This window comes from Lemur catta, chromosome 17 (assembly GCF_020740605.2).
Source record: "Lemur catta isolate mLemCat1 chromosome 17, mLemCat1.pri, whole genome shotgun sequence".
Lineage (NCBI taxonomy): Eukaryota > Metazoa > Chordata > Mammalia > Primates > Lemuridae > Lemur > Lemur catta.
Window position 1 is genome coordinate 47341683 of NC_059144.1, and position 27685 is coordinate 47369367.

At 40.2% G+C, this 27685-nt stretch overlaps 1 protein-coding gene across 1 annotated transcript in view; it reads left to right on the forward strand.

Moving 5' to 3' along the window:
- VAPB (VAMP associated protein B and C) overlaps nucleotides 1–27685 on the forward strand; it is a 47894-nt gene that overhangs the window by 13217 nt on the left and 6992 nt on the right. Inside the window, exons 2-3 of the mRNA XM_045529587.1 lie at nucleotides 12344–12496; nucleotides 24330–24433. Of these exons, the coding sequence (XP_045385543.1) occupies nucleotides 12344–12496; nucleotides 24330–24433 (257 nt within the window). The remainder of the gene's footprint in view (nucleotides 1–12343; nucleotides 12497–24329; nucleotides 24434–27685) is intronic.

A 27685-nucleotide genomic window follows, 5' to 3' on the forward strand; every position in this document is an offset into this window, starting at 1 on the left:
AAAAAACTGAGAAAACCATTGCCTTCATGGAGCTCATTTTCTAGTGGGGAAGATATATGCTAAATAAAACCAGAAAGTATATATGATGTGGTGTCAGGTGAGAAATGAAAAAACAAAATAGAACAGTGCAAGATAAAGGGATTTGGGAGTGGATTGTATTTTAAATAGGGTGATCAGGGAATGCCACTTCCTCGATAAGGTGGTATTTGAACTGAGGCCTATATAAAAAAAGAGTGTGTGAACAGTGCACGTAGTTGGGGGAAGAGCATTTCAGACTGCTGGGGTGGCAAGGTAGCAATGAGTTTGGTGTGTTCAAGGAACAGCGAGGTCACTGCTTGCACTGAAGTGATGGAGGAGCCAGCTAGGAGATGGTCTCAAAGAAGAGGGCAGGAGCCTGCTGGTAGGCAGGACATGAGAGAGACTTCGGATTTTGTTGTGAAATGGGAAGCCATGGAGGATTTTGAGCAGGAGTCTGTTTTTAAAAGACCATGGGTGCCATGGGGAGAGTAGGGTATGGGAGACATGTAGATGGAGGTTTGTGTGGAAGCTGTAAAGCTACTGCGATAATCCAGGCTGAAAGTATCAGAGAGACAGTGCCATAGACCAGGGTAGTGGCAGTAGAAAGAATATGGTGAGAAGTACTGAGATTCTGAACCTATTTTGAAGGTAGAAGCAACTGAACTTGCTGATGGATTAAATGTGGAGGAAGACATGAAACCAAGGTAACTGCTTTTTGGCCCAAGCAGATGGGTGAACGGTCGTTTCTTTTCCTGAAATGAGGAGCAATGAGTTTGAGGGAGAAGAGTGGGATTCAAGAGTGCTGTTTGGACCTGATAAACTTGAGATGCTCAGTATACTTGCAAAGAAGGATGTTAAATGGGCAGTTGTTTTCTGGAACTCAGGGGAGAGGCCAGGCTGCAGGTATACATTTGGCAATCATCAGCTTATTGTTGGAACATAGTATAGTAAGGAATAATTTCTTCTGACTGGAGAGATTAGGTAAGCCTTTCCAAAGGAGAAGGCATTTGAACAAAACTTTGAAGAATGAGCATAATTTCCAAAGACAGAGAAAGGGGAAAACAGAAGATATTTTCCATCCAAGTCTCACAGCCTTTTCCCCCTGGCCTCTTGTTGAATTTGTTTAAGAGGCTGCTGACCTGGTTGATAATCTCTTTTCACTGGGTTAGCCACTTAGGTTCTCTATTGAAAGGAAACCAGACCAGATTACACACTAACTGATAAACCACATTCTGCTATTTCTCATTGTTCACAGATTGAAAATCCCAGCTGGGCTGTCGAGGTGCAGAATGTTAAACATGCTGTGCTCTATTCTTCCATGTGTCTGGTGTGAATTGGGATGTGTTGATTTTGGTGTGGAGGCTTTTCACATTCTGTCTGTCATCTCCAGTAAAGATGGAGCACATCATGGAGGTTTTTACTTCTTCTGTTGGTACTGACTTCATGCACTTGAACTGTTAATTTATAACTCAGTCTAGTTAAAATAACAACTACAACCAGGAGGAATTGGGACCCTTTGCTATTTTATCACTCATACCTCTAACTTAGGGCATATTTTCTGTTTTGAGTCATCCTGCTTTATGTAAAAGTGAATGTTTTGCCACCTTCCTATTTAGGTAGAATTTTATTTGGAGTAGAATATAGCTTATCTTTATGTTTATTTTTTTGATCACTATAATCACAAATTTTGGTCTTTTAAATAGAGAAAAATTACTAGATATTTGTTAGTCAATAGGATAAAGATTGTTGAAAAAATTAAGTTTAAATTGTCTAAGTTCCATCTAGAACTGATACATAAAATTCATCTATGAATAACCTTTGTGTACTATAATCTATCTTATTGCTGGATGTAGATAGAATGTATAAAGCCTCAACTCTTATATAATACTTTTAGCCATTTTTCTATTTAGAAAAAAATATAGTACATTAAAGAAAAGTAGTCATAGTATTTATCTTTAGATGGGTAAATGTTTCTAGGTTTCAAAGTTCATATAATAGCTTTTGTAAAAATTGTAGGTGTGGGTCTTTGTCTTGAATTAATGACCACGGCTATTCTAGACATGTTTTACGTGACAACCTTGATTTTTATAAATTATACAAGAGTGACTATCATTGTAGGTATATTGAGGTATATTGGTTTGTTTGTTTTTTTGTTGGTTTTTTTTTTTTTTTTTTTTTTGAGGTAGAGTCTCGCTCTGTTGCCCGGGCTAGAGCCATGGCGTCAGCCTAGCTCACAGCAACCTCAAACTCTTGGGCTCAAGTGACCCTCCTGCCTCAGGCTCCCAAGTAGCTGGGACTACAGGCATGTGCCACCATGCCCAGCTAATTTTTTCCTACATATTTTTAGTTGTCCAGCTAATTTCTTTCTATTTTTTTTTAGTAGAGACAGGGGTCTCGCTCTTGCTCAGGCTGGTCTTGAACTCCTGAACTCAAACAATCCTCCCGCCTTGGCCTCCCAGAGTGCTAGGATTACAGACGTGAGCCACCGTGCCTGGCCTGGTATATTGGTTTTTAACAAGTCTACATGTTTGGACAAGAAGAAAATTTTTTTCAAAGAACATTGTTTGGATCTCATGTAAACTACAGGTAGCTTTCTTTATGTGGAAAAATTGAACTATGGAAAAGTACAGATAATATAATAAATACCCAAATACAGAGTAACTAAAAGCTAATACTTTGTTAGACTTGTTTTAAATCTTTCTTTAATAAAACAAGTAGAAAGTTCATAAATAATTTAAAGAAATGTCTGTATTCCATATCTGCCCATTTATACTCCCTTTTTTTTAATTCCCCATAGGAATTTAATGTGAACTATTCCCATTTTTTTCTAAGGCCCTTAATATAGTATCATGGTGTATGTATGACTTAACATGTCTTTGAGACCTATCAGTTGTTGAAATGCAGATCTAGTCCATTCTTTTAAACTGTTGTATGGTATTCCTCCGTAAGAATTTTAGCACATTTATAAGTAAGAGTTCTGTATATATTTTGGATTCTAATCACTTATTTGTTTGATAAGCTGCAAATATCTTCTTAGTTTCCCAAGCTGTTCCTTACTGTCTAACTTCATGTGTTTTTTTGGTTAGCTTTCTTGAGTTTGATCTTAGGCCTTTCATAGGCACTTTCATCTGTTGAATTCTTACACTACAATAGAGTGCCTTGCGGTCTAGTTTCCCCCCCTGTGGAGGGAAGTGGTAGCAGGCTGAGTTTTATTTCTTTCTGCTCTGAAGGAGCTAGGAAACTAGAGAATTGAGTAAGCAACCTGGAAGGTTGGTATTGTCCATTTCAATCAAGCTGGCTTCAGGTGTGCCTTTGATGGCATCCTCAGTCAGAGTTCTTGGTGTTGATTTCCTTTGCTGTAACTGGTGTGATGTTTCTCAGTAGCTGGCTGTCTCCCAAGGATATCAGGGAAGATACTTTATTCATTTAGAACTTTGCATTCTAAAACATCTTCAGGAAAGTTGTGTCTCTGTGTAGGGTTCTTTATGTGCAGTTATTTTAAACTAAGAGCTATACCATTAGACTTTCTGCTGAAATATTGGAGTACAGTGTCTGCCATTAAAAACTCATTGGTTGCAAAGCTTTATTTTTTGTTTCCAAAGCATTGATTTAATGTGTGAGCTAACAATTCAATCAAGAAAATAAATATTTTAAAAAACTTCTCTAGTGTTCTTAATCTTGAATTCATGGTTATTTAAGAGCTTATCCTCTTTGAATATCTGTACTATGCTATCTTTCTTCCATTTTTTAGGAAGAGGGCAAATTTTATTAATAAAAAATAGAATAATTATGATGAAAGCATTATTGACACAAGTGAACATTTTTAATACCTTCAACTTGTATATGAACAGCACAAATTTATAATGATTTCAGATCCAAGTTTTGAAGTGGGCATCTGTTTACAGGAAATGCCTCAGAATCAGAGTACAGTTATCTCTGAGGAAGTCTGACGTTCATGCAGCACACATGTATGGAGTCCTTTAACTACATGTATTGCACTGTTCTAGGCTCAGGGGATGTGGTGATGAATAGGATAGGCACAACCAACACCCCCCCCTTTCCTGTTTCCTGGAAACAGGAAAAGAACAAACAAAATGTGTATGTGCTGTGCAGAAGATGAAAAGGGTGATAATGCTGGAGAGGGAGCAGCAGCAATCTCAGTGTTCATTCATCTGGAGCCTGGATGTGCATACAAGGGAATGCGTGTAGAGAGGGTACAGCTATTGTATAAAATAGATAGAAGCATGCACAGCCATTTGTTCGTTCAGCAAATGTTAGTGTTCTAAGTGCTGATGATCAGTAAGTAGTGAACAAAGACAGAAACGTCTGTGTTCATGGACTTTCAACATTAGAAGGGGAAGATTTACACAAACAAGAAAAGAAATAATGTGGGAATTGGTGCATTGCAGATGGGTAGAGAAGGCAGAAAGCAACAGGATGCTTTTTAATGAAAACAGACTGTCAAAGGGTAAAATTTAAAGATATCTATAAGATACTCAACAGATTTTACTTTAGAGTGTCCACATTCTTCCATTTTAATATACAGAGTGTATTTTATTGAAACCTCAAGCACAATTTTATCATCTTAACAAAATCCATCAAAAGTCTTAGGCTTCTGGAGACAGATTATTACCTTTCCAGAAGGTAATCTTTTTAGAGTTGAAGTGAAATATGGTAACTTGTTTTTTTTGGAGGGGCTGTGAAAAGGAGAGATATTGTATCTAAATTGTGTTTGCAAGAGTGTAGAATAATACAGCTCTTTTTATGCAGAGTGAATAAAACTTGTGAAGCTATTAACTTTAAGCTTACATCTGGAAAGCTGAGACCTGATACATTATGTATCAAATTGGTTTATAACTTATTTGGTAACACATAATAGTTTGAGTTTCAAAGTATTGTAGCTACATCGAGAGATGAATTACAAGGAAGGATATGTATTTGTGACACCAGAATTTCATGAACTTTAGAAAAGGAAGAGAAGCAGTCTCTCTGAAAAACAAAGCATCTTTATTCATGCATACACATACACATATTTAAAAAGTCTCAATAATACTTAATATCAGAAATGTTGGGGGGGTGCCACCAAAAGTGAATTAATATAAAAGGTCAAATACTTTCTTCTACCTCTTTTTTTAAAAAAAAAAATAGACTTTATATTTTAGAGCAATTTTAGCAATTTTGCTCACAGCAAAACTGAGCAAGAAGTATGTGCAGAGTTCCCACTCATGCATAGTCTTCTCCACTATCAGCATCCCCCAACCCAGTGGTATATTGGTTACAATTGGTGACCCTAGATGGGCACATCATTATCACCCAAAGTCCATAGTCTACATTAGGGTTCACTCTTGGCATTGTACATTCTGTGGGTTTTGGCAAATGTATTAATGTAATGACATGTGTCCACCATTACAGTATCAGAGTAGTTTCACTTTCCTAAACATCCTCTGGGCTCCACTTGTTCTTTCCTCCCTTAACCCCTGTCAACCTGTGATTTTGTTACTGTCTCCATACTTTTGCCTTGTCCAGAATGTTGTGCTTCTTTCACTTTATAATATGCATTTAAGTTTCCTCCATATCTTTTCGTGGCTTGATAGCTTATTTCTTTTTAGCACTGAACACTATTCCGACATCTGAATATATCACAGTTTATTTATCCACTTACCTACTGAAGGACATCTTGGTTGCTTCCAAGTTTTGGCAGTTAGGAATAAAGCTGCTGTAAACATCTGTGTGCAGGTCTGCATGTGGACATATGTCTTCAACTCATTTGGGTAAATACCAAGGAACATGATTGCTGGATTGTATGGTAAGAATATGTTTAGTTTTGTAAGAAACTGCCAAACTGTCTTTGAAAGTAACTACCACTTCACGTTCCCACAGCAATGAATAAGTTCCTGTTGCTCTACATCCTCACTGGTATTTGGTATTGGCAGTGATTTAGATTTGGCTATTCCAATGGAGTGTAGTGGTAGCTCATTGCTTTTTCAGTTTGCAATTCCTTAATGACATATGATGTTGAACATCTTTTCACTTGCTTATTTGCAGTCTATATCTTGCTTTCCACATCTTTGGTGAAGTGTCTATTCAGATCTTTTGCCCATTTTTAAATCAGTTTGTTTATTTTCTTATTGTTGAGTTTGAAGAGTTCTTTGTATATTTTGGTTGATGGTTCTTTATCAGGTAAGTTTTTAAAAAATATTTCCTCCAAGTCTGGCTTACTTTTTATTTTCTTGACAGTGTCTTTTGCAGAACAGATGTTTTTATTTTTAATGAAGTCCAATTTTTCAGCTATTTCTTTCATGGCTTATGCTTTGGTGTTGTGTCTAAAAAGTCATCCCCAAGGTCACCTAGAGTTTCTTCTGTTATCGTCTAGGAGTTTTATAGTTTGATGTTATAAGTACATTTTAATCTTTTTTTCTGGTAGAATTGAATTGCTGGGTTAAAAATAAAATTGTATATTTATCCCTTAAAAAATTTTCTCCTGCCATTTAATAGATGGGATGGCTTGCTGTGCTTGAGGTCATATAGCTGGATAAGGCCAAGGTTGAGTTTAGAGTTCAAGGGAAGTTTTCACTGTTACTTTTTATAATTGGTACATAACTCTTAAATTGCACTTTTGTAAAGATGGTATTTATACTTCCTGAAGGCAAGACCTTTGTTTTAATTTTTTCTTCCATGGGTCTCTGAATGAATGATTATGGAAAAGAAGTATTTTAATTGTGCATAGGTCATGACAGTGTCTGAAGATTTAATGTAATACTTTTTTTACAAAACACTGTTAGGTTTCCTGATTGATAAGTTTATGCAGCCATTTGTGATAAAATTTTCAACACCTGGAACCTGACCTCTGTTGAGAAGTTTACTGGACTGTGACCATCTTCTTTGACCTTTATTTTTTTTTTTTATTTTATTTTTTTTTTTTGAGACAGAGTCTCACTTTGTTGCCCGGGCTAGAGTGAGTGCCGTGGCATCAGCCTAGCTCACAGCAACCTCAGACTCCTGGGCTTAAGCAATCCTTCTGCCTCAGCCTCCCGAGTAGCTGGGACTACAGGCATGAGCCACCATGCCCGGCTAATTTTTTTTTGTATATATATTTTTAGTTGGCCAGATAATTTCTTTCTATTTTTAGTAGAGACGGGGTCTCACTCTTGCTCAGGCTGGTCTCGAACTCCTGACCTCGAGCGATCCACCGGCCTCGGCCTCCCAGAGCTAGGATTACAGGCGTGAGCCACCGCGCCCGGCCTTCTTTGACCTTTAAACCATCACTTTGTAAATCTCATGCCCCATTTTAGTAACTAAGACTAAAAAGCAATGGTTACTCCTTTCACTTTTAATTGTGTGCACATTTCTGCTGGTATTATGTTATTTGCTTTCTAAAACAGTTCAATTCTGGGTCTTTTTGCTGTCTTAAAAAAAACTGAAAATGAGAAAAATCCAACCAGTAGGACCATGAAGAAATTCGTGGAGGAAATAGATTATACTGTGTTTGGCTTTATCTAGATACCTTCCAGAGCTTGCCAAGGAATTTGTGTTCAGTTAGTGCTATTTCATGAGTATCTCTATCAAACTCATAACAGTTTCCACAGATGAATATACACCTAATATAGGACATAAAGAATAGAAGAAAAATAAAATTTTTAAAGAGTACTCCCAAATTCATGTTCCCTCATTTTTTTTAGCTTCCGTTTCATGTTTTAGATGCTAAGTTTCTAGTTTTGTATGGATATTATCTGAAGGAATAGAAGATTAGAAAGAAAAATGATTAAGAGTATACACTATGGTTCCAGAGACACAAATCATTGTTTTCATCTCTTAAAAGAAAAAATTCTAACTTTTGAAGGAGATTTCATTTGTAAAATTGACTCTGTACCTTATAAGCCATGTTTAAATTCATTGGTGATAACTATGCATGTTGGTTAGTAAAATCTTATTTTTTATATAATGCTTTAATGGAAATGGCAGTTTTATGAAATGAAAGTGACTAGTAAAAATCTGAATGATGCGCATAAGCCTTTACATCATTTTTATTGAGGTTTTTGTGTATTCTAATTCATTAATACAGGGGAAAGGAGAACACTAACATGCTTTATCTCCTATAATTACTCAAATCAAATAGAATTTATTTTCAATAAAATTCTTAGAGTAAATTGCCCAGAGTGGGGAGACGGCGTTTGGCCTGTTTTTACAAAGTGTCTTGACATTCACCCATGAGATTTTGCTATTTTACCAACAATGTTGTTCCATTGCATATGATTTTCACTATAGCTCCCCCCAAGATTTTTACAAATAAAAGCCTATGAAAGCCCATGAAATCCCTAACACCTGAAGACTCAGGATTGTTGACAGAGAAATCTCAGATGCTTACTTTATCCTGTTTGTTATTACAAATATTGCTTGTCTTTTAATAATTTAGACTACCTTTTATGTGATTCAGGTAAGTTGAAACACCATTTAGATTGCTATGTAATAGATTAACCTGGGAAATTTCCAAAAATAGCTTAGTGTTTACATTTAAATTTGGCTTATTTTTGTAGAGTGCTCTGAAGAAAAGATCGATGTAAGGGATAAACAAATATTTAAATTTGGGGTACCCATGCCCCACCCTCATGGGGAGGATGAGAAAGATACTCTAGGTAGTGAATTGGAAGTTAATAAGTATTCTTAATTTCACTGCAGTGAAATCTTGCCAGCATCCCTACTTTCTGCTCTCTCTAGACTTCAAACCATCTTAGAAAAATATCTACATATTTTTGGATGTTTTGGGAGTGGCCATTAGGAATTCTTGACCTTCTGGTCTAAAGATACTTCCATGTTCTTGAGGCAGAATCTTGTTGAAACCAGTAACTTTCAGCCTATATTAATATTTAGAAAGCTTTGAGGCCTGATAGTTTTTGAATTACATTCATACTTTCACTGAGTGCTTTTTTCTCCTTGGCTTTATATTTGAAAGCTCATCCCTTTTTAGGTGTCTTTTTATGTAGACACACATTTTTCTACTTTTTTCTCCCTTCCCCCAGCATTGTGCAGCTACCATGCTTCTGTGTGGTTCTTCTGATTGGCAGTTTTTATGTGAGGACCAAGGAATTACATATGTGGTGATTTGCTTGTATCCTTGTAGGTTTGTGTACCATTTGTGTGCATGAGTGTGTATGTTTTATTGCTTTCTTTGACCCTAGAAAGTCATAGTTGTGTTTAGCTATTCTTTTTTTTTTTTTTTTTAACCATTGCTGAAGTGATATCTACTTTAAGCAAGCAAAGAGACTTAACAGGAGATCAGACTTTCTCCATCTTTATTACGAGTCAGACTACATGTGTTGGAGAAAGGGTAGTCCCGGAGAGCTGCTGTCTCTAGTCTCTCAAACACTGCCTCAGCACCAAGTGTCCTGTTTCTCCCTTGGTGCCAAGAACTTGATGCCAGGATGAAGCATCGTCAGCATCTGGCTCTCCCTGTCTAGCTGAAAATCCTCTTGGGCCACAAGTACCTGCCCTCCTGTGTAAGCTTTTTGTTCTCAGTAGGGAGCTGACCTAAGTGTGGAGAGAGGGTTGTTTGTGATGGAGTCAGTAGGTGGGGTGCAGTACCAAAGACTCTGCCTTCCCCCACATCTGGCTAAAACTATACCTACAGACCCTTCAGAATGCCTCCTCTCGTGGCTTCCAGCAGTCCAAAGGCAGGCCTTAGTGCGAAGGTAAGCTGTTTTCGAAAAAACTCTCAAACTGTGCTTTTCCCCTACTCTCACACCACGACCACCAACACAAGACTTCTGTGACCAAATGTGGGGGTTTTCTCACACACACGCCGAGCAGTGGACACCAGCTAGGCGTCCTCTAATTCAAATCCAACACTGTCTCCCCAGAAATAGCATCAGGTCCCACAGACTGAGGGCTCAGTCCCCAAGACTGCCCCCTCCTTCCCACTAGTCGCAAGTCTGGGCCTCCAAAACTTCCAGTTGGGGTTCCCACAGCCCCCTCTTTGGGTTCAGGTAATTTGCTAGAGCAACTCACTGAACTCAAGGAAACATTTACTTACATTTACTGGTTTATTACAAAGAATATTTTAAAGGATTCAAATAAACAGCCAGGTGAAGAGATACATAGGGCAAGGACCTCTCCCAGAGGATCCTGAGCACAGAGCTTCTGTCCCCATGCAGTTGGGATGTGCCCCCTCCCAGCACACAGATAAGTTCTTATTCACCTTCCTGCAAGCCTCCATGTGTTTAGCTCCCCAGAAGCTCCCCAAACCCTGTTTTTTGGGCCTTTTGTGGAGACTTCATTGGTTGTCCATGATCGACTTTGTCAGTGGTACACGTACAAAGATAAAAGCAGCAAATACTGCAGCAGATTTGGCACGTTACCTTGAAAAAGACCTGAAGTTTGCCTGTGGATATAGATGTCAGAAGAGTTGTGTTCTGTGCATTACTGTGATGTGGAGGAAGGAGGATTACCTGAAATTGGACATAAAGTTGTAATGCCAAGTGGGACAGGTGTGGTTCATTGCCCACAAGATGAACTGAGGCATCCTATAGGTGGTTGAGGTGTGTGTGGGTGAGTGTTTTATGTACTTCTGTGCAGCTGGATACAGCTGGGCACAGTTTTCTGTGTTCACCTATTGTTCTTGCAGACAAAATCATGCATAAGCAAATGTGAAAATCATTTCATGCTCAGATTGTCCCTCTAATATGCACATCAGTCATATTGGAACAAATTTGTGTTTTCAAAATAAGCCTTATAGCAGAACTGGCTGTAGTTTATTTGATTTTGGAATTGAGTCCAATTTCCTTTCTTCCTTTCCACCATTATTGATTTCTTAATTTCTATTTAAGTTAAGCGCATATCAAGTTGATTTTTCATACCCTGAGCCCCTCAAGAGGAGAGGAACCAGCCTGAGATTTTAATTTTGCTAGAGATAATTCACAGGTAGTTTTCTCCTTGGTGAATGGATATTAATATATTGAGACCTTTACTCCATGTCAGGCACAGTGCTGGGATACGGAGATGGGTAAGATATAATCCTTGTCCTCAGGAGCTTGGAGTCTCATTGAAAACTTTTCAAAGCACAAATTCAAATGTCTTTGTTGGATCTTCTTAAGGTACAGTTGAACCACCATTATGTACTTCTTTGTTAACATACCGCTCTCCACCCCTTCTCCTACTTCCTTGTAGATGTAAAGACAGAAGTAAGAACTTGCCTAGAGGGAACACAAAGATGTTGACTTACCTGTTGAAAATGTGTAAATTTGAAAAGGACCTAAGTGGTCTTGTAGTTCAACCTTTCCCACCTGACTGACTAATAAACCTAGTGATCACATGTCTACAGTAGATTGGTAAATGAAAAATAAGTTTCAGGGTAACATGAATAGTATTATCTCATTTTTGTTAGCCCCCTCCACCCCCCACACCCGTATGTATGTATGTATATATGTTTGTGTAAGCGTAGATGATGTGGAAAGATCTCCCGTATCATTAATATTAGTTACCTCAGGGGACAAGGGAAAGCTTATTAACTTCCTCTTTATACATCTTTTATTGTTTGGTTCGTTTTAAGAAGCATGTTTTACTTTTTTAATTAAAAAATCTAATAAAGTAGGAAATGAATAAATAATAGTAATAAAAAATATCTTCAGGGCACTGAGCCTTGTTTCAGTCTTCCCAGTAGCCTACGTAGTTAAAAATGAATGTGAGGTTTCAGGTGGGGACTGCCCAGCAGGACGCTGAACTTCTTGCTGTAGCCTACGATGGTATTAACTTTTCTGGCAGCAACACTCTATTATTGGGGGTTTCTGTGTTTATAGACCATTAACACCTCAAAGTCTTCCCTGCATCTACTACTCTCGGCACCCTCTGCCCTTGATAATCATTTTGGACCAAGTTTAGTCCTTTATGCTCCTTCTGTTAGATTTCATCTTGTTACTGTGGAAATCAGTATTTAACATAGGTAAGAACTGGCCTTGGATTCAGGCCATCTGGTTATAGATCCTAACTACTACTAACTAACGTGGAAACTTGGACAAGCAGCTTGTCTCTGCAGTCCTCAATTTTCTCATCTGTAAAACAGCAATAATCATAAAATTGTGAGGCTTCAATGAGATGCCATATGTCAGAACACTTACTAAGTACCTGCTGAAATAGTGAGAACATGGTAAATATTAGCTGTTACTGCTAATGCATTAACCTCAGCTCGTCTCTCCCATCCATTGGCATGTTAATGAGATAATTTTGGATGTCAAATCTTCCTTTAACTACATTTACCTCCCTCCCTACCATTAATAAGTCAATCTTCTAGACATTCCTCACTAGATTCCCAATCAGTCTCTGTCTTATTCCACAGGTCCCTTCACTGATGTTGTCACCACCAACCTAAAGCTTGGCAACCCAACAGACCGAAATGTGTGTTTTAAAGTGAAGACCACAGCACCGCGCAGGTACTGTGTGAGGCCCAACAGTGGGATCATCGATGCAGGGGCCTCAATTAATGTATCTGGTAAGTCCTGAGACTGCAGCCCAAGAGGGCGGGCTCACAAGGCCCCTAGAACCAGTGGGTTTTCTTAGCGTTTGTATTTGCAGCATAGCAAAATAAGATGATAGACTTCTCTCCAACCCCCATCCTCCACCCCCTGATTAAAAAATCTTAGTGGGTCCCACTCACATCTTTTCCCCCATAATTAATGCCTCTTTGTTTTAATGCTTTCAGCCTTTGCGCCTCAATAGTTAGAGCAAAATTAAAGTGGTAACTGTAGACTTCACTTCAGAATGAGTTTGGTTTTCACTCCCTTGAAATTAAATCTGCCCTTTGGCAATAAATAAAAAAGGGCTAAACAAACTTAATTTTACTTTGTGGGAGAAAGCTAAATGGAGTTATTTTCTTATTTAAACTAAATGATTTCTGACATTAAGCTCATGTCATTTCCAATGATTGGTCATTGCACTTTACTGATTGTGAAATGCTAAGGGAGATGAGGGCTGAGGAAATTGGAATATATTCAAGGGTGTCAGTTTGGTGCATGTCTGATGGCTTTTCCCTCCTTCTGTCTGAGAGTGCATATATTTTCCAAAGTCCAACTTTTGAAAAGATGCTGGTAAAGTGCCCAAATTGAGAATTGGATTTCAGAATTAAGGAGATGTAAGTGATGGGTTGGAGTTTAAATGTATTTTAGAAATGGAATAAACTTTTAGCTCATTAGAACTTCTGGAGCCAAGGGGGAGCTATGGGGGAGTGCGTGTTTACCCTTTAAATATCAGGCGGCTCAGTGTCACAGAGACTTCTGCAGCAGTAGGACTTACTAATTTGAAATGAGTACGTGTCTGGCTTTTTTTTCCCACGATAGATTTTGATTGTGATACATTTGGCTATTCATTTGACACCTAAAAGAAAATGATTCACCTTTTTGGAAAGATACAAGGTGTTTCATTATCTGATCATTTCTGCAAACTCTTATTCCCTGCATCAGTTGGTCTCTCTCATTATGGTGCACCTGCTCCAGCTCTTTCCCCGTGCTTCTCTCTGAGGCTGCAAGGCCCGATCTGGACTGTCGAATCAGGTTTGTTATCCAGAAGAAGCCAGGAGGGCAGAATTGGCTCCTGTGTGCTGGAGCTGCACGTGTACTGTCTCGTGTCATTCTGCTGTCTGCCCCGGGAGACATGCGTTGTTACCTCCATTTTACTTAGGAGACTAGTGGTCATAGGGTCGTGAAGCTAGCAAGTGACAGAGCCAAGATGTGGATCATTTTGTCTGGCTCTGAGGCCCATGCTCTTTCTGCAGCATACTGGAGAAGGAAAGGACCTGGGATGTTGGTATTTATGTGTCTTCTGGATCCACATGCTTTAAGTTTTTCTGTTGATACCAAGAGGAGCTGAAATCTTTAATTCCCCTCTTTTATCCACTCCCCCACCCCTCGATTTCCTTGTCCACATCACAGTTGAGCAAGGTTGTCAGTAGATGAAAATTACCAATTTTCACAGTAAATACAGGGGAAGCAGCATGATTTTCTGAATAAAATAATCTCAGTAGGTAGTTGTACAATGTAGGTGTGCTTTCTGATGCTAAGTATAAACGTATGTGTGTTTATGTGTGTCTCTGTCTCTCTTTTAGAAAGATCCATTCCTCCACTGTCATAGGAATTTTTTTAAAGTAATCATTAACTGCACATTTGTTTTGATTTATGATTACTTGAGGAAGACCAAGATTTTGTGGTTGTGGCCTTCCATTTTGCAGATAAAAGAGGAAGGGTCCTGTGAGTGTTTTAGTGGCTGATCTGAGTCTTGGTTCCTGATCCAGTGTTCTTTCTAGGGTGCTAACCTGCCTCACAGTCTTAGGGGATGGCCCCACTCACAAATGAATATAAAATGTTCAGTTCCATTGTTCTCAAGATTTAGTGTATTTGGCAGAAAAGCAGTTGAATAAAAAAATGTCCAGGTGTCTGCAGGCTTTCCTCCTAGGTGAAACAACATTATATTTGCATATGAGAAAGGGCTTCTTTGTTTTTATTTGATATTTAATCAGTGCTTGAGGGGAACCTGGGTGAAGCCAGATGTCATTGCATTCCCAAGACAGCCTCACAAGTCAGCAAAGAAGGCTAGCCCCCTGTGCTGCAGTAGTATGTGCTGAGGGGCCACTGCATCATTTATTAGACATACATACCTTGGAATAAAAAGCACTGCTCTTTTCCAGGGGTCCTCTTAAAATGCAGCTACACAATGACATCTTGGTAAGTCAGTAGAGCTCCTAGGTTCCTCTGGGAGAGAGGATGTCCCCAGGAGGTGGAGGATAACGGGACACAGGCAGCGCATATTATCCACAGGCCTGCCTTCCCTTCTCCCCAGGGGCACACATGGCCAAGTTTGGTTTTACCAACTCAGTTCAAAGCTCAGTGGATTTGAGGTTAGGAAACCTGAGCAGGAAACCCAGCTCTGCTGTTTAACCAGTTGGCTGTTCTATTAACCTGTCTAGATTCTAGTTTTCTCATTTAAAATGAGAATAGTTCTCTGCCTCACAGAATATTTACAAATACTATGTAACTGAAAGCGTGGTACAAGAGTGGGATTGCATCATTCTTCTACTAGCTTTGACAAAAACTGGGTAGGTGGATTGTTTAATATTTGAAGGTGGATATATAATATTTGAATTGCCTTTTTGGAAATAAATTAATCCCACATTTTAATTTATGAGCCCTTCCTAATTTTGAGAAGAAATAAGAATTTTTCTTCTTTCTATGATGTCCTTTTGTTTTATAGTGAAAAGCTGCTAGTAAATTTTCAAATATAATCTATAAAAAGGTGGCCAATCAAATCAACTTAAAATACTACCAGCATTGGCCTGCCTGCCACCCATAGTGTCAGCATACCTGAAAAGGACATGCCTAGTGTGCTTCTCCTGTTTCTGAAAACCCTTGGGATGCGCTAGCTATTAGGGAAGGTTATAAATCATTCTTTTAAAGAGAGAGAGGTGGGGAGGCAGGGAAGGAAAATGAGAAGGGGGAGGGGAGAGGGAGGGTGATGGTGATGATGATACCCACCTGTGGAGCTGGCCCCTGGCCTGGCTGGGGGTGGGGGGGGGCAGAGAGAGCCAAATATATTTCAGACATACCCTGTGAAGCTCTTCTCATCTTTCAGATTAACCTGATATTCAAGGGACCTTACATTATGCTTCAAAAGTTCAGTCTCTGGCCTTTCTTCTTCAGAACATGACAAATCACTTATTGGGTTCTTTGCTAAGCTCAGGTGGTAAAGTATCAGTGGGACACAGGCATAACCCAAACTTCTTGTGTCAGTGGATTATGATGTGTGGACTTTGCCAAATTGCTTTGCGATCTGGTCCCTTTGACCTATAATTTGAGTGCTTTTCTTTGTCCTTTACATAGGTGTTCATCTCATCACATTCTTATTGTAGCCCTTTCTGGCGTCTGTGCCTATTGCATGAAGCAACGTGGTAGGTGAAGGGGATGCAGGGAGCTTTCTGTTTGCATTAATTGACCCAAAATGCCATGGTTTTGGCCCTTGCCCCTTGGTACATACTATATACTAGAGATGGTTTTGAATTATTCAAATCTGGACCTCAGCAAAATAGGCACACTTAAATGGAGACTGGAGAAGAGGAGATTAGATTTTTTTTTCTTCCTAAGATTTGAAATGCAAGGAAAATAGAACTTTTTGAATTAATGAATTGTTTGAGGCAGTGGGGGATCTCCCCATTTGTTCTAGCTTTGCAGAATTAAATCTATTTTCTGAACTGTATGGTAGGAAAATATTTTTAAGGTAGATAATTTCTGAAAATGTCTTTGTGGTAAGCTGTTAGTGGTTGTGAATTTTTTTTTTTAATCCTGCAGTTTAATAATGAGGGAGTTTTCCATTAATATTCCAAACCATGTTTGCCAGCGGATACAGCAGGTGAAGTGGTAAAATTATGGGCCCATCAAAAATACTTACGCTTCCTGTAATATGATATTAAGTTTAATATTTTTATAACCTTCACTGAATTCTAATTTCACTAAAGTAGCAAGCACGCTTCCATTTGCAGTTCAATTATGCACATTGGTTGCCTGTGTACCAAGCAAATTAGAAATGCAAAATATCTGTGGGGGGGTGCTGGAAAGAGTCATTAAAGATACCAATATTTAGGTACAGATTCACTTTACTAAGTGTACCCTGGGAATTGAAAATGGATTAAAGACAAACAAACACAAATCTCCCAGTGTCTGAATCTGTATTTTAAATTAGAATTCAAAGAATTAAGGAGCAGTATTTATTCCTGACATATAGCTCTTTTCGGCATTCTTCTCAATCACATTTAACGCATAAAGTTCGTCCAGTAAAATCCTGAGGGCAGAGAATGAATATCAGCAACTCTTCTTAGATGGAAACATTGGTCAATTAATGTAATTGGGTAGTATTGCAATTGATAATTAATCCTGCTAAGATTTTGCTGACTCAGTTTAATGTAGCTGTTTGGTGGCTCTGGACCAGCCCCGCTTGGGTGTCACTTTCTGGTGATTAGCACCAGAATGCAAGTGCACAGAGCCCTTAGATAAAGAAGCCAGGCATTTATCCATCACGTGCTGATAGTGGAAGCTGCAGTTCGGGAGTTTAGGCCTCTTAACAGCAACATTCTTCTTTGTTTGATCGTTTGCTTTGGAAGTCTCTGATAAGCGAAACCTTCTTATAAATGGTTTCCATGAACTGGGCTTATTACTCTCAGATAAGAACAACTCACATTCATGCTTAAAAGATGTCTTTAATCTTTTTCACTGGACAAGATTCTGGTAAAAAAAAATTACCAACAAAATTTCAGCTTAATTATGCTTTTAAATATTTTTTTAAAGTTTATTATAATATTAAGGTTCCTGTGTTTTACTTTTTATGTTAACAATTCTTTCTTTTCAAACATCACAATGAAGAGAACTTATCAAGTACATTCAGTACACCTCACTTAGTTGAAGGTAGCTTGAGCTCCCCACAACACGGCTAAGAAGCAGAAAGCAAAGTTTTCGAGCAGCCAGAAGGGGATGTTCTTTTCTCTCACTACAGTTCCTTGCATACTTACACGTTTGAGGGCTCTCCAGCCTTGAATATTGTCCTGTTTACTTCCACTTTACACTTAACTGTTAACCCTATTCTGGTTTCCAGCTCATCACAGCCGGAAGGAAGGGAAAGGACTGCAGAGGCGGCCTCGTTGAAAGTGGCAGGTGTGACAGTACAGATCAGACAGTGGTGGGCTGGGCAAGAACACTCCAGAGAACAGGTGCGGGGAGTGTCCAGAAACAACAGTGGGGATCTGGGTCTGTGTAAACCCTGGGTGGACTGTTCACCACGTTTCAGGCGCTGAATTTCAAGAGACGTGGCTTGTAGGGCTCCCCGAGTTAGTGCGTAATGGGGGTTCTGTGTCACAACTTGAGAGTAATCAGAAGAGGCTACGTCATACTCCATTACTGAGTGTTATAGGAGTTGGGAAAGTGTGTTGGAGTTTTTAAAAAGATTTATATTAAAAAAGGTATTTATAAAAGAGAATGAGTGAGCCTTGCTATTTGGCCAATGCCTGTATATAGTACACCTCATCTTCCATTGATACTGCAGAAAGGAGACCTCACCGTCAGTACATCTGTACTAGTGTCTACCAAGGAAAGTAATGACACTATGGGGAGTTTGTTATCTAAGACAGACTACACAAACTGGAAAGTCCTATATTGAATACAAAGACAATTCAGTGTTAACTTATTTATAAAGAGATAAAATTAATTATTTACTCACTAGACTCATAGTTCCATCCATGGGTCCCTGACTACGCAGAGGTCCAGGAAGGCAGTCATGATTTCAACATTTTGATAATCCTAAAGGAAATGATAAGTTTACTCATACTCTAAAATGTCAAGATTCTTTGCTTTAGGCTAGAATTATCCCACCTCATTGTGGTAACACTGGTTATCTTTGGCGGATCAGGAGCTCTGGTTGGCATTTATTTATGTATGCCTTTAATTAGTTTCAAAATAGAGCACAACTTCATTGTGACGCCATGAATGCAGTGTGGTGGAGGACAGCTTTTTGCCACGTGGGCTGTGTGAGAGCAGGCAGACCTGGAGTTGGAGGAAGCCACCTTGAGAAGCTGGGAGGCACTGTCTTGGCCACGTGGAGGGGGCAGCTATGGGAAGTGGGACAGAAGAGAAGCCAGCTTGTGAGAGTTGGGGAGGGTTCTCTCTTTTGGCTTCCCCAAGGAGATTTCTAGAGGGAGCATGATTCAGGAGTGCTTTGAATGTTGGAAGGGAAGAAGGTCTAATTGGGGAGAAAAGGCAATGAAAACATGCAAATTAGCACCCAGAATTTGAGCTATCAAAACATTAAGTCCTGGTCTCAGTCTAATTGGGGAGAAAAGGCAAACATGTAGGAAGAAGCTCAGGAGTCTCAGTATCGACAATGTCTCCCAGTAGAGTAGGGCACCACGGTAGGATCTAGGGTGTACGATGGCATTCATCCCCGCAGGAGTTGCAGCGTGAGGAAGTACATATAGTACAGCACAGTTCCCTGCACATGGGCCCGGGGCCAGCAGCATCAGCGGCACCTCAGACCTGTTAGAAATGTGAGTTCTCAGTCCCATCCCAGCTCTGCTAACTCAGAAACTCTGGAGGTGGCGTCTGTCTAGCAATCTGTGTTTTAGTAAGCATTCCAGGTGATTCTGATAAATGCTGAAGTTTGGGAACTTCTCCTTACACAGTTCTATTAGTGGATTAAGCCCTGGAAGATGTGGTATAGTGAGATGTGAGTAGGGGAGGGGAGAATCAGAAAGAGCGTGCCAGGTAGGGCCGATGTGGTACAAGGAGACTTTAGTGATGATGAGAATATCCCGGGGTATAAGGATGTAGGGATGGATGCATGGCCTGAGCAGTGTGCACACTTGTTGGTCCAGAAGGGAGGCCTGTCGTTGGGAGATAGCAGCAAATCTGAGGAGGACCAGAGTGTGAAGAGCTGAACTGATTGTCTCCTACACGGGAAATGGTTGTTTTTTTAATAGGTCTTTGATATGAGGATTTGATGTGAATAGGGTGTTAGGGGAGATTGTATTTCTGGGGCTATGCAGGATGATTTGGATGAGAAAGAAACTGGGAGCATGTCAGAAAATCTCCTAGTTGGCAGAAATCTAAAAGTGAGTCACTGGGGACTGAGCTGAGATTGTGGGCTTGTAAAATGTGGAGAGAGACGTTTTGAAGATAAAATTCTGAGATTAAAAAAAAATGAAGCATGTGCCATGGTGCTTGTTAGACTTTTATTCATTTGCTCTGTTACCGTTATGATGCAGATGAAAATGATCTGTGACTTGCTTGGGTTCTCAGAAGCAGCATTTATGCTGTATTTAATCAAGTCATCATTTCTCTAAGGAGTGTGTATGTTTTAAGTAGCATATAGATTGCATTTCTTCTCTATTGAAAAAAGTCTGATCTTATTGATCCAATGTTTTATGACTCCAAAGGCCCTTTCTTCACAGGATCCCACGTTTGCAATCTGTAATACAACAGGCATTGTATCACAAAGTGTTAATGTGGCTGAGTAGTGACCCTGTCTCCAGGCCGTCTCCTGGTAACAAGCCTCTTTTTAATGTAGTATCAGCAGATACATTTTAAAAGTAGGATAGATGGTTCAGTTAAGAGGATTTTATCATCAGTGTCTCTGGTATTCAAGTGAAATAAATTAAGTTAATGGGAAGCTCTTTTATAGCCTGTCATGGAAAAAAGTACATAATTTCTGTCACAATTTGCATGTATGGAGCTGAAAGAACAAACGATTAGCAACATTTATTCTATCATGTTCTCGTAAAGTTCCAGCTAGTAGGGTATAGCAAATTGAGTCTGACATGAGATGATAGTAGCGAGAAATAAAATTTTTGATGTGAGTTAGGGGCCCTGATAAGCAGGGTGTGGATACTGAGTTGCTCTGACGGTTTGTGACGTTTCACAACATCTGGGTGGCCACCTGACCTCCTCACTCTGGCTTGCCAATTTGGGAGCTCGCAAGCCAAGGAGAGCCGGTGCGTAGCAAACACCTTCTCTGCTTGCTGCTCCAGGTGGGAGGAGAGTCGTACTTGGGGAAGGGCCGAGTGTCCACCTTACACCCAGAGCTTCCTGGAAGTTCACAAGCTTCAGGCCACAGGTTTATTCCCAGTTGAAAGGCTTCCACTCGCCATCCTCACCTGTGCCTCTTGGCGTCTGTGTTTCTGTCTCGAGGGTCCTCTGCTTTGCGGGAGGGCTCTTTGACCTGCTGCCTCAGGCCCTCTCCAGTGTTCCCTTGAAGTGAGTCCTTGGTAACCACCAGTACCCACTGTTTTGTGTGCTTGCATTCCTGTTTACATCTTCTCCCCTGCCCTGTTAAATGGTCCTTCCAGATCTACACTGTGGTGACTTGGCAGGGATGTCGTAGGCCTGGAGTTGTGCTGGTGACAGCTGGAAGGTCCCCAGTGAAGTGGCAGTGGATCAAAGACAGCACTCTTCTGCAGAAGTAGAGCAAGCAGTTGCAAAGTCGTTTGATTAGAGGAGCACAAGGAACCCCAGTTCCTTCCGTAAGGGACGGGTGTACATGCACACGTGCTTCTGTCTCCACCAGAGAGCCTGGTGCATCCTGAAAACCCAAGGCTTGGTTTGTGTAAAGCTCCTTTCTCTTTTTAAACAGCAGATTCTCCCAAAAGTGGTACTACACAAACCCACCAGTGTGTTCACTTAAATTATTTAATCAGATCATTTTCCTCCTAGAGGGCACTATGAGGCAGCTTGGTGTAGAGTAATGGTCCTTAAAGCTTTTGATCTCAGGACCCCTTTTCACTCTTGAAAACTGAAGACCCAGATGAGCGCTGTGGCATTTGTCAGTAGTTCCAGCCACTCCAGAGACTGCAGCAGGAGGATTGCTTAAGGAGTTCGAGGACAGCCTGGGCAATATAGCATTACCCCATCTCTTAAAAAAAAAAAAGACCCCAAAATCTTTTTATTTGTAGGTTGTCTTGATATTTATCATTAAAAATTGAACTGAAAAATTAAAAAATTATTAATTCATTTAAGAATAACAAATCACACAGTATCAGAGTAACATTTTTAATGAAAAATAACTATTTTCAAAAAAATCAGTGAGAAGACTGACATTATTTGACAATTTTTGCAAATTTCTTTAATGTCTGTTTTAATAAAAGACAGCTGTACTCTCATGTCTGCTTTTGCATTCAGTCTGTTATGATGTGTTCTTTTGGTGAACATGTATAAAGAAAATGTGCTTTCATCACAGATGTGTAGTTGGAAAAGAGAAGTGTATATCTCATAGACTTTGCAGGTAATTCTGGACATTCTTCTTTGGTATTACACCAAAACTTGACAGGTGTACTTTCTTAAAATGTTATTAGTGTGGAGTGGAATCTGAGACCATGTCTGTGAGCTTTTTGAACTTTGTTTCACCAAAATATATCAGTCTCTCTTGCACTTTCAATGGATTTTGTAATATCATGCATGGGTTGTTTGGACAGTTTTAGTTGAGTTATACAGGTTTTTCAAATGTTGACACATTTCATTGTATAATATCAAAAAATTATATTCATTACTATTCCCACTGATCTCATCGGAGAAGTCTTTGGGAAACTATGAAGCTCTTGGTATCAGATATAATAGTTTCCCACAATTATAATTCTTCCTTGAAAGCCTGGATTTTGTCATTGGCAACAACTACTGCAAGTTGTTTTCCTTGAAGTTACAGGCTTCATTCATTTTCAAGAAAATATATGCCATATCCCCAGTTCTGAATAACCAGAGTTTATCTGTTAGTTGTTTGTTCAAGTAAAAATGGTATTCCATGCGAAAGTTCAGTTCACAGTTCAAACCACTAAGGCACCTCTATTGCTTTTGCATCATCAGTGCAAGCGTCAGCATGGTGGAAAAGGCATACAATGTCTCAGTAGTACAATGAAGGTTTTCTTGTTTTGTCTTTTTGAGACAGGGCCTTGCTCTGTTGCTCAGGCTGGAGTGCAGTGGCATGATCATAGGTCACTGTAACCTCAAACTCCTGGGCTCAAGTGATCCTTCCACCTCAGCCTCCTGACTAGCTAGGACTATAGGCATGTGCCACTATGACCCGATAATTTTTTTTTTTTGTGGAGACAGGGGCTTGCTATGTTGCCCAAGTTGGTCTCAAACTCCTGGCCTCAGGCAATCCTCCTGCCTCAGCCTCCCAAAGTGCTGGGATTACAGGCGTGAGCCACCATGCCTGGCCATGACCATAGTTTTGACTTCATGGAATCACCCCGTGGGGGACCCTTGGGGTCTTTGGATCCCGCTTGAGAACCTGTGGTGTGTAAGGCTGACTCTGGAGTCAAAGCCAGGATGGAGCATTGGCATTGTTGCTTAATATGCTGGCCATGGGACCCAAGTGAGGCCACTTAGCCTTTCTAAGCCCTTGTCTTTTTATCTAGAAAATGGAGACATGAGCTTCTTTGATGGATTGCTGTAAAGATTAAATGGGAGAACTAAGGGAGTGTGCCTTCTGTGGTACCTGGTATGGAGTAGGCACTAATAAAGGTTGTTTGCCTTTCTTTCCTTCTTGGGCCTTTGTGAAGGTACTGGGGATGGGGAAGGTGGAGGTGGTGGAGAGATGAAGAGGAAGGGCCTGTTTGGCCTTGGGGTGTGCTAGAACTCAGGCAGAGCTCTGGCAGAGTGCTCTTGGCAGCTCCCTCCTTTGCACTGACTCTGAGAAGGTAGAGAAGACAGGGAGCAAAGGCGAGCTTCCTGCAGCTGCTCGTCTGGGGTGTGCTCTGTTCTCTGGACCCATCAGTTTTGTGTTTCATCCGAAGTGCTGGCTTCTCTAAAAACAAGCATGGTCTTCAGATTGCTGTCACCTGAGCATCAGCGCTCTTTACAAATAACCCTCGTTCATCTTCAGAGCTCACCAGAGCAGCGGACAAGGAACAGAGCAGCAGTATGCACATGGCCACACTAAGTCCACATCGGCTCTAACGACTGGGGCCACAGTAGGCTTTTCCTGCACGTGAAGTTATGTTTCAGGGAACTTAATTAGATTTGTGGTTTAGCCAAAGCCTTGTATTAATAGCAGATAACATACTTTAAAGCAGCTGTCATTTAACAGGAGTAGGCCCTCATCTGCTCCAGGAAGTGGGCTGAAGGAAGCTGGCCGGAGTGGACAGGCACCTCCCACAGTGCAGTGGGTGGCACTCACCCGCAGTCTCCTCTGTGCGATTCCTCTCCATTCTGAGGGACAAGGGCAGGGGCTGTAAGCTGGTGGTGTTTTTTTCGCTTCTCTGTGAATGTCCTGGTTGTGAATATTTTCTAGCATTCTACTGGCAAAATTGTATTTCAAGCATTACCTTGATTAGCTGTATGGGAAATGGGGTGGAGAGAAGCTAAAACAGTTTCTTAAACGTTCCTAAACATCTTAGATTATTTTAGTTCCTGAAAAGACCATTTGGATATGTTTTCTTCAGCAAAACAGGCATATGGTGTTTTACACAGTTTACTGATTCCGTAAGGCCTGTGGTAGACATTTGCAGTAGGTTTGTGGGAGTGAAAGTTGTCAGTGGACTAGGAATCAGAAGACAGGCCCTTCTCCCAGCTGTGACACTACATGCTGTCTGACTTTGGGCAAGTCCCCAACATTCCTGGACCTTAGGCTGGTGACTTGCAAAGTGGAGAAGGTGTTGGTCACTTCTTGCTTACGTCACCAGGGGGGTCCTGAGGGTCAGATGAGAGAATGCTGGTAAGCTACTTTACAACCTAAGTACAGGTATTGGCATAACAAATGGCACTGATGACCAAGCTCTGACCCTCCTAATGAAATATTTTCTTTCTCAGTGATGTTACAGCCTTTCGATTATGATCCCAATGAGAAAAGTAAACACAAGTTTATGGTTCAGTCTATGTTTGCTCCATCTGACACTTCTGATATGGAAGCAGTAGTAAGTACTGAATGCTTCTTATTTTTTTTCAGTAATAATCATTTAAAAAACTGATTAGGTATAGAATTGTGGGTGCATGCATTTCAAAATATGTCAAAATTGTTTAAAAGGGAATGATGTTTTCAAGGAGGTTTGTACTTTGACTACGTTTATGGTTTTTCTAAAACTTCGATGAATAATCTTAACATCTTATATAACTTCCTAGAATTGTATTCTTTTCTGACTTTTATAAACTCCATTTGCTTAGCAGTTTCTTGCTCTGACAGATTTTATCTTGAATGGTTGGGAATCCCTTGAATGGTGGGAATCCCACCTCGCTCCCCACACAAAGGGGTACTTTTTATCTTAGGGGCTGTTTCTTACCTTGTCTTCCTGTCTCCCCACAAACCAGAGGGATATGAGAGTGTTGATACTGAATGTCCTTCTTGACTTAGGCTTTTTTTTTTTTTTTTTTTTTTTTTGCTTGGTTCTAGTAAGCATGATTGTTTTTCCCTAGATTCCTGTATTTTTCCCCCTCCTTAAATACATATTTAACACTGTCTCTAATTTTGGTAAAATTAAGATGACTTCATTTTTATAAAATAAATAAGTGATAGTATATTATTGATATTTCTGGACAAAAAGAGGATATAATGGAAATTCTGCCCCAAAGTAAGCTTTTTGTACACTTGAATAAGTCCACAGACATTCTGGTGCTGTGAATCGAAATCTACAGACAAGCCTTAAAATCCACAGCGCTGCAGGGAGAGACTTGCTAGTCCTCACAGCTTGGGAGAGGAGAGCAGGGGAGCCTTGTACCACTCTGCTGCCAGCCTGAGCAGCAGACCCAAGTCACCCAAGGCACATCTGCCAATTTTGAGTTAGCTGTCCCCACGCGATGCTGTGGCTTTGCTCTGAGTTTTATACCGAAGGCTGCTTCGTGCCAAGCCCATCCATGTCCCTCATGTTGCCTCACAGCCTTTTTGTTTAGTTCTAGAAAAGTGTAACTGACCATCTCCACTGATGTTTCACTTTTAAGCAGGAAATGAAGGGAAGCCAGATATTTCTGAGTTTGAGAGAGAGCAGTGATCACAGGCCATCTTCTTTTCATAAGAACGATGATTGAGGCATTCATTACTTTCTCTTTTATCTTCTGGAACATGATGTGTCACTTCGTGTTAATTTGTGTGATCAAGGAAAGGTATGGCAGATGCAAAATATGGAATATCCAAGAGTATGTATGTTCTGTTTGGCTTTTGACGCATGGCGTAGTGAAAAGAGCATGGCTTGGGTGTCTTGGTTTTGAAGCTGAGTTCTGGCTTTTACTAACATTGTGGCTGGAGCAGGCTTCATTAACCCTCTGAAGGTTTTGGCCATTTGTAAATTAGGGACAAAGACACAGCTCTCACAATTGTGAGGATTAAGTGTGCCACGTGTAAATCCTCGTCCAGTCTCCGAGGCTTGTTTATCAGTATAGGCCAGGCACTGCACACACACTAAAGGGCCGTTTCATTTCCTTGGATGATTATTTTTATAACAGTTTAAAACAATTTTTGTATAAAATGTACATTGTAGGAAGTTTTGGAAATACACAAATGACAAACAATAAAACTCAAAGTGACCTGTAATTCTTTCTAGAGCTTAACCACTATTAATATTAATGGGAGCCTAGTGCTTTTTCTTTATTTTGAAATATTTTAATTTTAATATATAGAAAGTTGAAAAATAGCAGTGTCCACTTTCCCTATATTTACCATTTGTTAACATGTTGCCACATTTGCTTCTTTTCTATCATAAATTTTCTTTTTTGCTGAACCATTTGAATGTAAGATGCAGACTTTATGACACGTCACTCTTAAATATTTCACAACAAGGACAGTCTGTTATATAGCCACAATGCTATTAATTATAGCTGAGGAAATTAACATTAATTCAGTATTATTATCTAATAGACAAATTCATATTTATCATTTTCCAGTTGTTCCAAAAATGGCCTTTAGTTGTTCTTATTCTAGTAGAGGACCCCCGACCCTTTTTGTTTTTCAGACTGAATTTTTTAGAGTCAGACCAGTTGCCTTGTAGAATGTCCCATATTCTGAGTTTTTCTGATTTCCTCTTGATTCAATTCACGTTAAGTATTTTTTGGCAAGGATATTCCATAGTTGATACCGTGTGTGCATCACAGCAGGAGGCATTTCATGCCAGGTTGTCCTTCTATTTGTGACACTGTTTGATCACTTGGTTAAGGTAGTGGCTGCCAGCTGTCTCCAGTGTCAAAGCTCATTTGCCCCGGTGGCTAATAGGTAATCTGTGATACTCTGAGTCATCTGATACTTTGAGACTACATGAACATCCTGCTCGCCCGCAGTCTTTCACCGGGTGGTTTTAGCACCCAGTGGTGATCCTTGCCTCATGTTCTTCTGACACACACACATGGGTGCGTGTGTGCAGGGGAGCAGACTTCGATATTGTTTATAGTTTCTTCACTTAATATTCTGGACTTTTCCCCCATGTAATTGAATGCTCTTCAGTATCATTTGAGTGGCAGCATGCTATTCCATTTAATGGATCTACCGTAGTTTATGTGGCAGTCCCCTAGTGTCAGATGTGTAGATTATTTCCCATTTTTGGTTCTTGGTACCTATGTTGCGCTAGCTGCCTCCTGCATAGTTTTGGGGAGGGCCAGGGAGGGGATTGCCTTCTTTTTCTGTGTTATATAACCTTGCTACCGTGCTGGTCTGTAATACTCAGAACACCTTGGAATTCCCATTTTCTGCTGCCAAAAGGAGTTTATAAACCAGGAGTGCATCCTCCTAGAGTATGGGATTTAGCTAGCAAGGTACTCTCACCACAGACTGGAGGGATAGGGGTGGGCCCCCAGAGCAGGGGCAGCCCAAATGCAGCCACAGTGGCAGAGGAGGGCTAGCTAGTTAATGTGCTCTGTTAGTAGCTGGCAGAGTGGTTCTATTGTGAAACCACTCTCAGATAGTATGTGCTTATACTGCCTAAGAAAGGTGTGCCCTGTAGAATAACTTTTATTTCCTTAAAAAAAGCCAAAGTTACCTCTGGTCATCCACACGTGATTTAGGGAATCCCTCTTTGCTCAGCAGTGGTGCCCTCTCCTCCACGTGCTTCCCACAGACCACCACACCGGGCACTGGGTGGCTTTGAGGCGGCAGGCAGCAGGGCTTCAGGGCTGGTGAATTGTAGTAAACATTCAGGGAAGCTAGTGTACTTAATCTTGTCATGTTAAAAATATCGAAATCTCAGCAG